A 15,025-nucleotide genomic window follows, 5' to 3' on the forward strand; every position below is an offset into this window, starting at 1 on the left:
AAACCTACTGAAACAAATATATAAAGAAGGGATAGCACTTTGAAGGCAGGCATGCTTCAGAGACTTCCCAGTGATACACTATACAAGACGTGTCTTGTGTATTATTTCTGGTGATTCCCCACTTCCAAAGGCTGCTCCGACTGAGTGTGATCCCGACAGCTTCATTGCTGGGAACTCACAGCTCTGTTTGCAAGCCTGCACACTGTACTATACATTCTGTAGTGTGCAGGAGCACCAGAGATTGCAGCCTTAAGTATATAAAAAACAGGGAAAGCTAGTCCCTTAATGCTGCCGGGATGCGTGCCGGGGGGGGGGGGGGGGGGAGATATTGGGGCGATTCACCTTACTCAGGTTCTGAGTCCCCCGACTGGAATAGCGCTGACTTCAGCACTGAAAAACCGCCGGCCGCAGCCCCCTCCAGAAGAAATAGTGACCGCAATGGAGGAGGAAGAAGATGGCCGCCGAGATCTCGTCTGGAACGAGAAGCGCCTGAATAGGGGGCGGAGCCGCTAGAAGGGAGCAAGCGGTGGGCGGGGCTTCCCGGGATGCGGCCTAAACAGGGCCGAAGCCGGGGACTAAATTTATGGCTTCGGCCGGCGCGCACCCGCAGACTGAGGGGAAAAGTGCCGCGAAGCTCTGTGGGGATCCAGTCGCTATGGAGCCCTCCTCTGACCGCCGGAAAACCCAAATCTCACGGAGCACTTACCCCAATATGGAGGGGGTGGCAGATGCTGCAGGTAGGAGCTGTGCCCGGGTAGATAGGACGGTGCAGGGTTGGGGAGCCTCCATCCACCATCCCTGCAGAAGAGGGGTGGAGAGGAACAGTCTGCCTCCTTCCATCATCCGCTTTTTCAGTGGAGATGCAGTGGGGGCTGCTCGGACGCCACGCTGGAAGGTGCCTCTGTACAGCTGAGGGTAAAACCTGGTGGACAGGGCTGCATGTCCGGCAATAGGCCTGGCTGCAGAAGAGGATACTGAAGGTGAAACTCCAGTGCTCGTCTGATAAGGGAGGGGGGAGATCGGTGCCCTTGAAGGGGCCCGTCGCCCCTAAAATCAGATCAGGCAGTGGCTTCCCACGTCGCAGGAGAGGATACGGAGAGGTAAAACTCCCGTGCTCGCCTGTTGATGGTTCGAGGAGATCGGAACATGAAAGAATCCGTCGCCCCATTCGACCGTAGTAAAAAGTAAAAAACGGTAAAAAAGAGTTCTTTGGGTCTGAATAGCAGACCCGTCCGTGTGCCTCCTACGGACACTAAGCAAGAACTGGTTAGCTGGGAGCCAGCAGGAGGGTGTATACTGCAGGGGAGGAGCTAACTTTTTCTTTGTATTACTTAGTGTCAGCCTCCTGGTGGCAGCAGCATACACCCCATGGTCTGTGTCCCCCAATGAGGCGAAGGAGAAAAGGATACCGCGCTTGAAGAGGTTTCTGTCCAGTGGATCACTTATCCGGACGCTCCTTGTCCGGGTGAATGGCAAATGCTCTGTAGGGAGTTTAGTCTCCTTATGAGGGACAGTGCGTGATCTAGAGTAGAACCGAAGTCCTCGTCAATCTACAGAGATTGGTTGATGATATCAATAGGCGAATCCATCCTTTTCTCAAGTTCTGGAGTCCAGAACCAAGGCAATATCCGATCCATATTCAGAGACTTGTTCTCAGCAAATCATTGGTGAGGGATCAGGAAATAAAACTTCTGTTTTCTAGGCAAGTGTACATTTTTAGACGCCGGTACATTTCTAGAAAACTTGCGGCCCCTGCTAGCCGATGGCTCACATGGAGGAAAGGGACCATCTACAGGTCCTTCTCAAAAAATTAGCATATAGTGTTAAATTTCATTATTTACCATAATGTAATGATTACAATTAAACTTTCATATATTATAGATTCATTATCCACCAACTGAAATTTGTCAGGTCTTTTATTGTTTAAATACTGATGATTTTGGCATACAACTCCTGATAACCCAAAAAACCTGTCTCAATAAATTAGCATATCAAGAAAAGGTTCTCTAAACGACCTATTACCCTAATCTTCTGAATCAACTAATTAACTCTAAACACATGCAAAAGATACCTGAGGCTTTTATAAACTCCCTGCCTGGTTCATTACTCAAAACCCCCATCATGGGTAAGACTAGCGACCTGACAGATGTCAAGAAGGCCATCATTGACACCCTCAAGCAAGAGGGTAAGACCCAGAAAGAAATTTCTCAACAAATAGGCTGTTCCCAGAGTGCTGTATCAAGGCACCTCAATGGTAAGTCTGTTGGAAGGAAACAATGTGGCAGAAAACGCTGTACAACGAGAAGAGGAGACCGGACCCTGAGGAAGATTGTGGAGAAAGACCGATTCCAGACCTTGGGGAACCTGAGGAAGCAGTGGACTGAGTCTGGTGTGGAAACATCCAGAGCCACCGTGCACAGGCGTGTGCAGGAAATGGGCTACAGAGAAGCAGCACTGGACTGTTGCTAAGTGGTCCCAAGTACTTTTTTCTGATGAAAGCAAATTTTGCATGTCATTCGGAAATCAAGGTGCCAGAGTCTGGAGGAAGACTGGGGAGAAGGAAATGCCAAAATGCCTGAAGTCCAGTGTCAAGTACCCACAGTCAGTGATGGTGTGGGGTGCCATGTCAGCTGCTGGTGTTAGTCCACTGTGTTTCATCAAGGGCAGGGTCAATGCAGCTAGCTATCAGGAGATTTTGGAGCACTTCATGCTTCCATCGGCTGAAATGCTTTATGGAGATGAAGATTTCATTTTTCAGCACGACCTGGCACCTGCTCACAGTGCCAAAACCACTGGTAAATGGTTTACTGACCATGGTATTACTGTGCTCAATTGGCCTGCCAACTCTCCTGACCTGAACCCCATAGAGAATCTGTGGGATATTGTGAAGAGAAAGTTGAGAGACGCAAGACCCAACACTCTGGATGAGCTTAAGGCCGCTATTAAAGCATCCTGGGCCTCCATAACATCTCAGCAGTGTCACAGGCTGATTGCCTCCATGCCACGCCGCATTGAAGCAGTCATTTCTGCCAAAGGATTCCCGACCAAGTATTGAGTGCATAACTGAACATTATTATTTGATGGTTTTTTTGTTTGTTATTAAAAAACACTTTTATTTGATTGGATGGGTGAAATATGCTAATTTATTGAGACAGGTTTTTTGGGTTATCAGGAGTTGTATGCCAAAATCATCAGTATTTAAACAATAAAAGACCTGACAAATTTCAGTTGGTGGATAATGAATCTATAATATATGAAAGTTTAATTGTAATCATTACATTATGGTAAATAATGAAATTTAACACTATATGCTAATTTTTTGAGAAGGACCTGTATATTGGTCCTGCGAGCACTCCGAGCCACAGAGGGTTCACGGAGGGATTCAATCTCTTGGTCAGAGAATCCATGGGTTGCAGCAGTGACAAAGCCCACTCAGGGAACTAGGTACTCTGGGATAAGCTGGGATCGGCGGCGGCGGGCTCCTGAGCTCATTTAGAGTGACCGGTTTCAGACTGGTCATGAGCCTTTAAAGACCAGGGGATACTAGTTCTGTGCCTTTAAGACTAGGTAATACTGGTTATGTAAATATAGTAACACGTGTATATAAATGTATATACAGATTCACGCTGGAAAAAAAGCCACTCTAAATGCTAAATGGGTGTCCACAAGCAATATACGTCTGCAAATACCATTCCAAACTAAATTTTAATAGAACTGGGTATTTAGTAATAAAAAATATGGTCCATGATAAAAATAATAATGGTTAACAGCAAATAAAAAGTGGAGAGCTAGTTGGTCTCGGTCAATTAACCTGCAATGTAAAAAGATGCCTGTAGAAGGAGGGTTCTCTTACCCGCCGTGTTCAGCTTCTACGGAGTCCAGATAACTTTATTCTGCCGTGCAACGGCGGTTTTAGTCCAAAATGTGAAGTCTTTATCACGGCTAGTGGCTGCCCCGGCCGGTGGCAGCCACTACTCACCAGAATGCAGATGGAAGCGGGGTCCTACTGAGCAGACTCCGCGTGTGATAGGAGCGGTAAGTCCGGCTGATCTGCAGGACCTGTGTGACGTAGTGACCCACGTGACCGCTACTACAACCCGGTGATGTGTACGAAGTGCGGTAGGGACCTCTATCCTACGCGTTTCGGAGACGCCTGTCTCCTTCAGGGACATAATGTTTATGTGCCTTTAAGACCAGGGAATACTGGTCATGTGCCTTTAAGACCAGGGAATACTGGTCATGTACCTTTAAGGCTAGGGAATACTGGTCGTGTACTTCTAAAAATAGGGAATGGTCGTGTACCTTTAAAGACGAGGCAGGAGATACTGGACATGTGTCTAAGCACAGGAGGAAAATGCAGGGGAAGAGAGCAGTACTTCCTTACCCGGTTGCAGAGTCGTTGTGCCCCTTTAATGCAAAACCATGGCGTGTTTGTGTTGGCAGGGTGGACTAAAATGGCCGCCAGGAGTTGCAGAGGTGGTAATGTCTCACAGAGAGTGAGAGGTGGCAATTCAAGGGCGGAGCCACAGACGTGATATGGGCGGAGCCTAGTGACTTCCATGAATAGGCCCAAGCCGGGGCCTAGATTTCTGCAGCCAGCGTAAGCAATACCAGGGGTAGAATAGAGGGGCGTTGCCGAGAGAAGCGATCGCTCCCGTTGCAGGGAAGAAGCGCCAGAAAAGATGGGCAGAGCCGCCTTAGCGCGCCATAGTGCGGGTGCGGCTTCCGGGATGCGGCCTACACATTGGCTGAAGCCGAGGGCTAAATTGTTGCAGCCGGCCAGAGTGTTACCTCAGGGAGGTGGGCCACACGGAAGCTGAGGCTGCACGTCAGCATGTGAATATCCTACTGCAGAGGTCCATCGCTAACTGGATCCACTTACCATCGGTGAGCGTCCTGGCATGGAGCCGCCGCGGATAACTGGGTTTCAGTGCCGAGGAAAGCGCGCGCACTCTATTGTACTGCTGCAGGTCGGGTATTGCAGCGTGGACAGTGCAGGGATAGAGGGATAAACCTCAATCCATCATCCCTTTGTTAAGAAGGTGGAGAGGAACCGTCCGCCTCCTTGTGTCATCAGCTTTAACAGAGGTGGTACAGAGGTGGTACAGTGGGGGCTGCTCGGATGCCATAGAGAGGGGCCTCTGTACATCCACGGCGTTCAGCCCCCGGGTGGACAGGGCCAGTTGTCCGGCAATAGGCCTGGCTGGGGAAGAGGGTACGTGGAGGAGACACTCCTTGTGCTCCTCTGTGCAGGGTGTGGGGAGATCGGTGCCCTTGAAGGGACCCGTCGCCCCCAAGAATCAGCTCAGACGTGGCATCCCACGTTGCAGGAGAGGATACGGAGAGGTGACAATCTTCGTGCTCACCTGTTGATGGTTCGGGGAGATCGGAGCCTTGAAAGGATCCATCGCCCCTTCGTTGTAGAAAGTAAAACCAAAAATGTAAAAATAAAATAAAAATAGTTTTGGGTCTGAATAGCCGACCCGTCCGTGTGCCTCCTACGGACACTAAGCAAAAACTGGTTAGCTGAGAGCCAGCAGGAGGGTGTATACTGCAGGGGAGGAGATCACTTTTTTTGTATCACTTAGGCTATGTGCACACGTTCAGTATTTCTTGCAGAAAATTCCTGTAAAAACCTGAAATTTTCTGCAAGAAATCTGCATGCGTTTTTGGTGCTTTTTTTTTTGCGGATTTTTCCGGACATTTCCCAATGCATTATATAGTGGGAAATCTGCAAAAAATCCGCAAAATTAATGAACATGCTTGTGTTTTTAACCGCAATGCGTTTTTTTCGCGGAAAAAAACGCATCATGTGCACAAAAATTGCAAAATTCATTCTAAATGATGGGATGCATAATGCATGCTTTTTTTGCGGTTTTGTAGCGTTTTTATAGGGAAAAAACGAGAAAAAAACCACGAAAAATCAGCAACGTCTACACACAGCCTAAGGGTACCGTCACACTATAACATTTCGATCGCTACGACGGTACGATTCGTGACGTTCCAGCGATATCGTTACGATATCGCTGTGTCTGACACGCAGCAGCGATCAGGGATCCTGCTGAGAATCGTACGTCGTAGCAGATCGTATGGAACTTTCTTTCATCGCTGGATCTCCCGCTGTCATCGCTAGATCGGTGTGTGTGACACCGATCTAGCGTTGCGATCCAGCGATGCGTTCGCTTGTAACCAGGGTAAACATCGGGTAACTAAGCGCAGGACCGCGCTTAGTTACCCGATGTTTACCCTGGTTACAAGCGTTAAACTAAAAAAAAAAAAAACAGCACATACTTACATTCTGGTGTCCGTCAGGTCCCTTGCAGTCTGCTTCCAGCACTGTGACTGCCGGCCGTAAAGTGAAAGCAGAGCACAGCGGCTGTGCTTTCACTTTCACTTTACGGCCGGCAGTCACAGTGCGGGAAGCAGAGACTGCAAGGGACCTGACGGACACCAGAATGTAAGTATGTGCTGTTTTTTTTTTTTTTAGTTTAACGCTTGTAACCAGGGTAAACATCGGGTAACTAAGCGCGGTCCTGCGCTTAGTTACCCGATGTTTACCCTGGTTACAAGCGAACGCATCGCTGGATCGCAACGCTGTCACACAGACCGCTCTCCAGCGACCAAGATGCCGAGGTCCCTGGGTAACCAGGGTAAACATCGGGTAACTAAGCGCAGGACCGCGCTTAGTTACCCGATGTTTACCCTGGTTACAAGCGTTAAACTAAAAAAAAAACAAACAGCACATACTTACATTCTGGTGTCCGTCAGGTCCCTTGCAGTCTCTGCTTCCCGCACTGTGACTGCCGGCCGTAAAGTGAAAGTGAAAGCACAGCCGCTGTGCTCTGCTTTCACTTTACGGCCGGCAGTCACAGTGCTGGAAGCAGACTGCAAGGGACCTGACGGACACCAGAATGTAAGTATGTGCTGTTTTTTTTTTTTTTAGTTTAACGCTTGTAACCAGGGTAAACATCGGGTAACTAAGCGCGGTCCTGCGCTTAGTTACCCGATGTTTACCCTGGTTACCCAGGGACCTCGGCATCTTGGTCGCTGGAGAGCGGTCTGTGTGACAGCTCCCCAGCGACCACACTACGATTTACCTACGATCACGGCCAGGTCATATCGCTGGTCGTGATCGTAGGTAAATCGTATAGTGTGACGGTACCCTTAATGTCAGCCTCCTAGTGGCAGCAGCATACACCCACGGTCTGTGTCCCCCAATGAGGCAAAGGAGAAATTTGCATATTCTTATTAAAATGCAGGTGTGGACGAGGTTATGTAGGGCAGACTTCTATACCTGTTAATATTCGTTTGAATGGAAATAAATCTACTAATCGATCTTATAAAAAGCAAGGTGTGAGCAATGGCCAGGAGATTGCCTTCTAAAATAAAACAAAATAGGCACATCGATTGACAGACCGACACAGTTTTTGGCTACTGACTCAATGCATTACATTGGCAAGTGTTAGAGGAGGTAGCCATTATTAGGGATATTACAGCTAGTAAGGAACTGCTGCGGCAGGAGGAGGTTTATTGGATGGTCCGAATTAACATTACAACTGAAATGATTAACCGAGAAGCATTACATTATTGCATCTTATGATCGCTTATTTTATGGCTGGAGCTTTTATACATATGCATAAAGTTCTGATCGAGTTTTGTGAATGCATTAGGAATTAGAGATTGTATTAGGGCTAATTGGTGCCTATAGAACGGTCCAGCTGTATCATGGTTACTAAACATGAAGAACAGGGGGATTCTGGCAGAAACGTCACGTCCTGTGACACAATGTAGACTCGGAAGGTCAGTGACTAATGTTACCCATTTTAGTTTCTTCAACAAAGTATCAGGATGGTGTCAGACGACGACTGCAATGTGCGAGTACTCTGTATATGCAGCTCAATGAAGATTACCTTCTGCACCCTACATTTAATTCGCAACCAGGAATAATGGCCAAAACGTAAGTAAAAGGAGGCTGAGACACGGACCAAGAAAGAAGTGCGGCTAGATGAAATCAGTAACGAGATATGATGTACCACAAGGAAAAAACAAACATGATCTCTTTACTGCATGGCACAAAAATACGGTAATATAAAGCACCTCTGGAGATGCTAGATAAAAAAGAAATGGTTTCCATGCCCTTGATGTGAGCCCCACAGTTCCAACACTGTTATCAGTGTCTCAATTTGTTTAATGTTTGCTATAAAAGGATACGTCAATTCCGACTCGATACCAAAAAACTGGTCAATAAAACTCTTCTTCTTTGGTGCAGCAGCAGCGCCAGGGGACTCCGTCTAAAGAGACAAGATAAAGTGTTAGTTATCCTACTATTTTGCTAAGACAGTAAATGGACATAGAAATATGAGCTACCTTACAGAATCATTTTGCACATTTCTGCACAGATCATTTTGTTTTTATTAAATGGTGCAAGACAATGAGCACTGTAGCCTTACAGCGCTGGGGGTCCTGGGTTCAAATCCCACCAGGGACAACATATGCAAGGCGTCTGTATAATCTCAACATGTTTTCATGCCTTTCCTCCAGTCTCCAAATTCCACACTCTAAAGTCATACTAATAGGGAATTTAGAATATGAGCCCCAATGGTAACAGTGCCGATATTGTCTGCAAAGCGCTGGAATATGGTGGCGCTATAACAGCGAGTCAAATAAAAATAGACTGTCTACACAAGTCAAAAACATATGTACAGATTTGAACATCACATTCCAAAATCACAACCAGTAACATGGTATAAATTACTGCTAAAATACGGATAAGACGCTATATTCTAGAATATATTGTCACATGAGCAAATACAAAAAAAAAAAGCCAAGTTTGATCCAGAAAATCTGTAAAAAAAAAATGTTTTCTGTCATTGGTTATCAGCATGCAATCAGTTTTTATACCGACGTTATAAAAAAATTTACAACACTAAATGAAGTTTCAAAACTTAAAAGAGCTACATATCATAAAAATGCTTACGGTATATACAGTGGCGTCATATGGAATAACATTTCCTTTTGTGCACCAATTGGCCTGAATAGAGGAGTCTCATCTGACACATTGAAGAAACTAGTGCAAAATGCTAATTTTTTTTCAAGTGCAGCTTCAGTCCGTGAAAAAATAAAGGGGGAAAAAACCCGAACTCATCTGCATGTTAGCTTGAGTGTTGTCTTTTTTTTTTTTATCACGATCAGCACTCAGAATGAAAATACCGTAGTGTGAACTTGGACTTGTAGACATTTATATACAGCACCATGTCTAGATATAGACCAGGGCATGTTAATACTTAACAGCCAACAATATAAACCATAGTGAGCCGTAAACATCTAGGGACTAGTGAACTTCTTAGCTTCAAAATATACACTTTTTGTAGGAGTATAAAGCTACATTAGGACCAAAGGAAGGACAGACAGTGAGGGCAGTAATGAAAGCCACCTGCTGAGCTTTTACCTCCATTTCTGTGTCTCCTTCTATGGGTTCTAACTTCTGCTGAAGAACCCGCATAACTTCTACCCAGCATTCATTAGCATCCTGGAAAAGAAAAACATAATATGCAAGTTCTACAACCAATTCAAATAGAGGACATATGGGTAATATATTAAAAGTGTTTGCCTCATCACATGCTGCATCTTTCTCCTTGGAACCACCATGATCTGCTGTGGTCCAGCATCCTGGACCCTCAGCAAACAGCTGACGCTTCCAGAGATATCAGACACTACCCATTTCCCATAGAGTGGCCACTGCATTCATCTGAGTAATGAATGATGGCTCGAGACTGCCAGGAGCCGTGCAGAAACTGCCCATACACATTCAAGAAGTGTCAGCAAACTGCTCATTTGGCCAACAGCAATTCCCCTTGAGCTCGGTTATAGACATGACGCCTGGTTAGAGCAAGCATGAATGCAGTCTCAGTACCACCCACCACTTGTGGCAGTGGCTAATAATGCACAAGAACAAAAGTTATTGAAATAAAAAATGCCAGATCTTTCTTTCCCATCAATGTTGCCAAGCAACAGTCGGGGAGTCCAATGTACATTAGGCTGTCCTCTCCTACCAAAACTGGCGGGTTAAGATAAAGTATAATGTGCATGGTCAACTTTTCAGAGCTACCCTAAACTCCGGCACAAAGGTGAGTTTTATCAGGTGTGCAGATGAGCCGCTTTCATAAAGCAACCCATCTAAGCATACAGAAGACCATATGAAAGTAGAACATACCGTAAATAGAAATTGGCTCATCCGAATGCTACATTTCTTTGGGGGGGGGGGGGGGAGAAGGGGAGGCCAGGAAGATACATTAAAGGGAAGGTGCCACCAGTTTTCTTGTATTTTGTTTTTTGTGAAATTAAGCTTAAAATAGTAATTAAAATGTATTAATGCAATGTTTGCACTGTTTGCAAACATTTCTATATGAAAAATATTATATATTTTTCTACAAATATACATATTTACCACTAGGGGGAGCATTTTCCGTTTTAGACCTCAAGCAGCTATAGTAAGATTTAGCAGCTCTGCCCCAGGGATATTAGACCACCCAAAAGGGGAGGGAAATGGTGATGTCAGCAGTTACTGCTCCAACAGTAAGAATGAAGAGCAGCATCACAGGGCAGCGCCATTTTGTGTGTGACTGCCCTGTGACCTGCTATCACCAGCAGTTACTGCATCAGAGGAGCAGAACACAGTGGGCTCAGCAGCATCTGGACCCAAGAAGAGTGAAGACATGTGGTGTGCATGGAGCAGCATTAGGAGCTGTCTGGGAGCTCCAGCTCTGCAGTGAATAGCCAGGCATTATGGAGGGAGGGGAGAGATGCATTGTATGGCTAAGGCCGGGGTCACACTAGACCTAAATACGGACGAGTGCAATGCGATAAAAAAATCGCATAGCGCTCGTCCCAATGTTAATCTATGGGGCAGCTCCCATCATCCGATATTTTCTCGGCCGTATTCAGGATCCGAGTGAAATCGCAGCATGCTGCGATTGTCAGCGTTTCTCGGCCGAGAATCGCCAATGGAAGTCTATGGGGGCGAGAAAAAATAGCACAGCACACGGACCATCAGTGTGACGTGCGAGAAATTCTCAGGCATTGGGCAGGTGACAGGAAAGGCTCAGCCATTATTTGCTCATTTTGCAAGTGTGTGAGAAAATCTCACCATACGGATGTCACACGGACGCCAAACAGATCATTGGATGCGAGAAAATCGCATCCTCGCACTGCACACGGATCACTGTTTTGGTAACATTTGTGCGATTCTCGTCTGTCAAAAACGGACCGTTTTTTTATACGTTGTGTGTGTCCCCGGCCTAAGAGTGACTGATGGGAGAGAGAGACGTGAAGTATGATGAGTGAGACACATATGGAGTGTGATGGGGAGATACACCTTGAGGCTGTGTGCACACGTTCAGGATTTTTCGCATTTTTTTGCGTTTGTTCGCTATAAAAATGTGATAAAAACAATTTAAAAATGCATACATCATTTATAATGCATTCCGCATTTTTTGTGTGCATATGTTGCATTTTTTCTGGGGGAAAAACGCATCGCAGTAAGAAACGCAACATGTTCTGCGCATGTTGTGTCTCCTCCTTTGATGTGGGCTCCGGCGGTGAGCCCACATCAAAGTCACGACATGTCGGCTGTTTTGTACAGCTGACATGTGCGCGCAATAGCGGCAGGTGAAATCGCAATTCACCCGCCGCTATTAACCTGTTAAATGCCGCTGTCAAATGCTGACAGCGGCATTTAACTACCGCTTCCAGACGCGCGGCCAGAAATGAGCGCATCGTCCACCCCCGTCACATGATCAGGGGTTGGCGATGCGTCAGGATGGTCACCATAGAGGTCCTTGAGACCTCTATAGCTACTGATGCCGGCCTGCTGTGAGCGCCTCCCTGTGGTCGGCGCTCATAGCAAGCCTGTAATTCAGCTACGGAGCAGCAATCTGATGATCGCTGCTATGTAGCTGAGCCGACCGAGTTGTGCCAGCTTCTAGTTTCCCATGGAGGCTATTGATGCATGGCAAAGGTAAAAAAAAATGTTTTTAAAAATATGAAAAAAAAAAATTAAAGTTTAAATCACCCCCCTTTTGCCCCATCAAAAATAAAACAATAAAAAAATCAAACCTACACATATTTAGTATCGCCGCATTCAAAATCGCCCAATCTGTCAATAAAAAAAAACATGACTGACATGTGCCCGCAATAGCGGCGGGTGAGATCGCGATTCAACCGTTCCTCTGTATGTGTTTTCCGTCCGGCGGAAACAGCTGTTTTGACGGATCCTGCAAAAAACGGATGAAACGTGTGGCCATCCGGCGCTAATACAACTCAATGAGAAAATAACGGATCCGGCGAAAAAAAAAACTTATCTGGCAGAAAAAAAAGTAAATTGTGGAAAAAAAAAACGGATCTGGCGGAAAAAAACGGATTAGGCGGGAAAAAAAGGATCCGATGGAAAAAAAACTTATCTGGCAGAGAAAAAAGAAAATTGTGGAAAAAAACGGATCTGGCGGGAAAAAACGGATCAGGCGGGAAAAAAAAGGATCCGATGGAAAAAAAAAACTGATCTGACAGAAAAAAAAAGGAAATTGTGGAAAAAAAACGGATCCGGCGAGAAAAAAAGGATCCAATGGAAAAAAAACCTGATCTGGCAGAAAAAAAAAGGAAATTGTGGAAAAAAACGGATCCGGCGGGAAAAAACGGATCCGGCGGGAATTAACGGATCCAGCAGGAAAAAATGGATCCGGCGGGAAAAAACGGATCCGGCGGAAAAAAACGGATCCGGCGGGAAAAAATGGATCCGGTGGAAAAAACGGGTCTGGCGGAAAAAAACGGATTCTGCAAATGTGCTCGCAGGATGCGTTTTTTTCCCATAAACTTGTATTAGCGACAGATCGTGACGGATGGCCACACGTCGCGTGGTCGCGTCCGTCGTGCAACGGATCCGTCGTGTTTTGGCGGACCGTCGGCACGAAAAAACGTTCAAGTGAACTTTTTTTTTGTCCAGCGCGTCCGCCATTTTCTACCGCGCATGCGCTGCCAAAACTCCGCCCCCTCCTTCCAGACTTCAGAATGGGCAGTGGATGTGTTGAAAAACTGCATCCGCTGCCCACGTCGGGCACAAATTTCACAACGTGCGTCGGTACGTCGGCCCGACGCATAGCGACGGACTCGTACCGACGCAAGTGTGAAAGAGGCCTTTATGAGGGTTGAATTTAAAAAAAAAACAAAAAAAAACGCGTGGGCGCCCGTGCAATTTTCTGCGCCAGAGGGGGAAAGCCAACGGCCGGGGGCCAATATCTGTAGCCTGCTATGAATATCAGCCCGCAGCTGTCTGTATAGCCTTTACTGGCTATTAAAATAGGGGGACCCCCCCCCAAAAAATTGCGTGGGGTCCCCCTATATTTTATAGCCAGAAAGGCTACGCAGACAGCTGCAGGCTGATATTCATAGCCTAGAGAGGGGCCATGGATATTGCGCCCCCCCCAGGCTACAAATACCAGTCCGCAGCCGCCCCAGAAATGGCGCATCTGTAAGATGCGCCAATTCCGGCACTTAGCCCCTCTCTTCCCACTCCCGTGTAGCGGTAGGATATGGGGTAATGAAGGGTTAATGTCACCTTGCTATTGTAAGGTGACATTAAGCCGGGTTAATAACGGAGAGGCGTCAATAAGACGCCTATCCGTTATTAATCCAATAGTAAGAAAGGGTTAAAAAAAAACACGCACACATTAGGAAGAAAGTATTTTAATATTCTTCATTTCACCATACTTACCATACTTCAGCGCCTGCAAAAAACGTAAAATAATAAACCGTATACTACCTATCCGCAGTAGTCCAATTAATATCGAGTGTTCCACGACGATCTCCCCTATAGAACAGTGACATCGGGTGATGTCACCGCTCTATAGGACCCTCAGTGACACACTGACAGGAGACAATGGCTCCTCCAGTGCATCACTGAGAGGTTACCTTAGGACAAGGTCTCACTTTATGGCAATTGCTGCCTGGGAAAATTTCTCATACAGCAATGGCATAAAGTGAGACTAGGGACTTTTTTTTTTTTACAGTGGCGGAGGAATACAGTGGTGGAAGGATACCTTCCTGCTGTCATTGTGTTCCTGGAGCCCCTGGAGAGCAGTCGCATTATCTGATGCTGCTGCTCTCCACGGGAGATCGCCGTGGGACACTCGTGGATTTCTGCGGACAGGGAGTATATTGGTTGTTTGTTTTTTTAATATTTTTTTTACAGATGACACTGGCTTCGGGGAACAAAGTGACAAGTAATGGTGAGTATGAAATCTATGTTTAATGTACTGTATGTCTATATGTATGTAATGTATGAATGTATTGTATGTAGCATGCATGGAGTATGTATGTAGCATGTATGTAGCATGTATGTATGTATGTATGTATGGAGTATTTTTTTTTTTCATTCAACACATTAGCCGGATGATGGGACTATTACTGTCCCATAATTGGCTAATGTGTCAATCACTGTCATTGTAGCAGGCATCGTCCGATGGGACTTGTAGTCCCATCGGACGATGCTTGCATACACGCATAGAGCCCCCCCCACGCCGCACAGAGACCCCCCCACTCCGCACAGACCCACCCACTCCGCACAGAGACCCCCCCACTCCGCACAGAGACCCCCCCACTCCGCACAGAGACCCCTCCACGCCGCACAGAGACCCCCCCACGCCGCACAGAGATCCCCCCACGCCGCACAGAGACCCCCCCCACGCCGCACAGAGATCCCCCACGCCGCACAGAGACCCCTCCACGCCACAGAGACCCCCCCACGCCGCACAGAGACCCCCCCACGCCGCACAGAGACCCCCCACGCCGCACAGAGACCCCCCCACGCCGCACAGAGATCCCCCCACGCCGCACAGAGATCCCCCCACGCCGCACAGAGATCCCCCACGCCGCACAGAGACCCCCCCCACGCCGCAGAGATCCCCCCACGCCGCACAGAGACCCCCCCACGCCGCACAGAGACCCCCCCCCCCCACGCCGCACAGAGACCCCC

At 47.0% G+C, this 15,025-nt stretch overlaps 1 protein-coding gene across 1 annotated transcript in view; it reads right to left on the minus strand.

The window, feature by feature from the left end:
• The window catches only part of USP14 (ubiquitin specific peptidase 14), a 119,337-nt gene that overhangs the window by 50,674 nt on the left and 53,638 nt on the right, over positions 1-15,025 (minus strand). The window contains exons 8-9 of the mRNA XM_069731167.1: positions 9,449-9,529; positions 8,212-8,291 (exon numbers count right to left, since the gene is read on the minus strand). Of these exons, the coding sequence (XP_069587268.1) occupies positions 8,212-8,291; positions 9,449-9,529 (161 nt within the window). The remainder of the gene's footprint in view (positions 1-8,211; positions 8,292-9,448; positions 9,530-15,025) is intronic.

Source organism: Ranitomeya imitator, chromosome 6, assembly GCF_032444005.1.
Source record: "Ranitomeya imitator isolate aRanImi1 chromosome 6, aRanImi1.pri, whole genome shotgun sequence".
Lineage (NCBI taxonomy): Eukaryota > Metazoa > Chordata > Amphibia > Anura > Dendrobatidae > Ranitomeya > Ranitomeya imitator.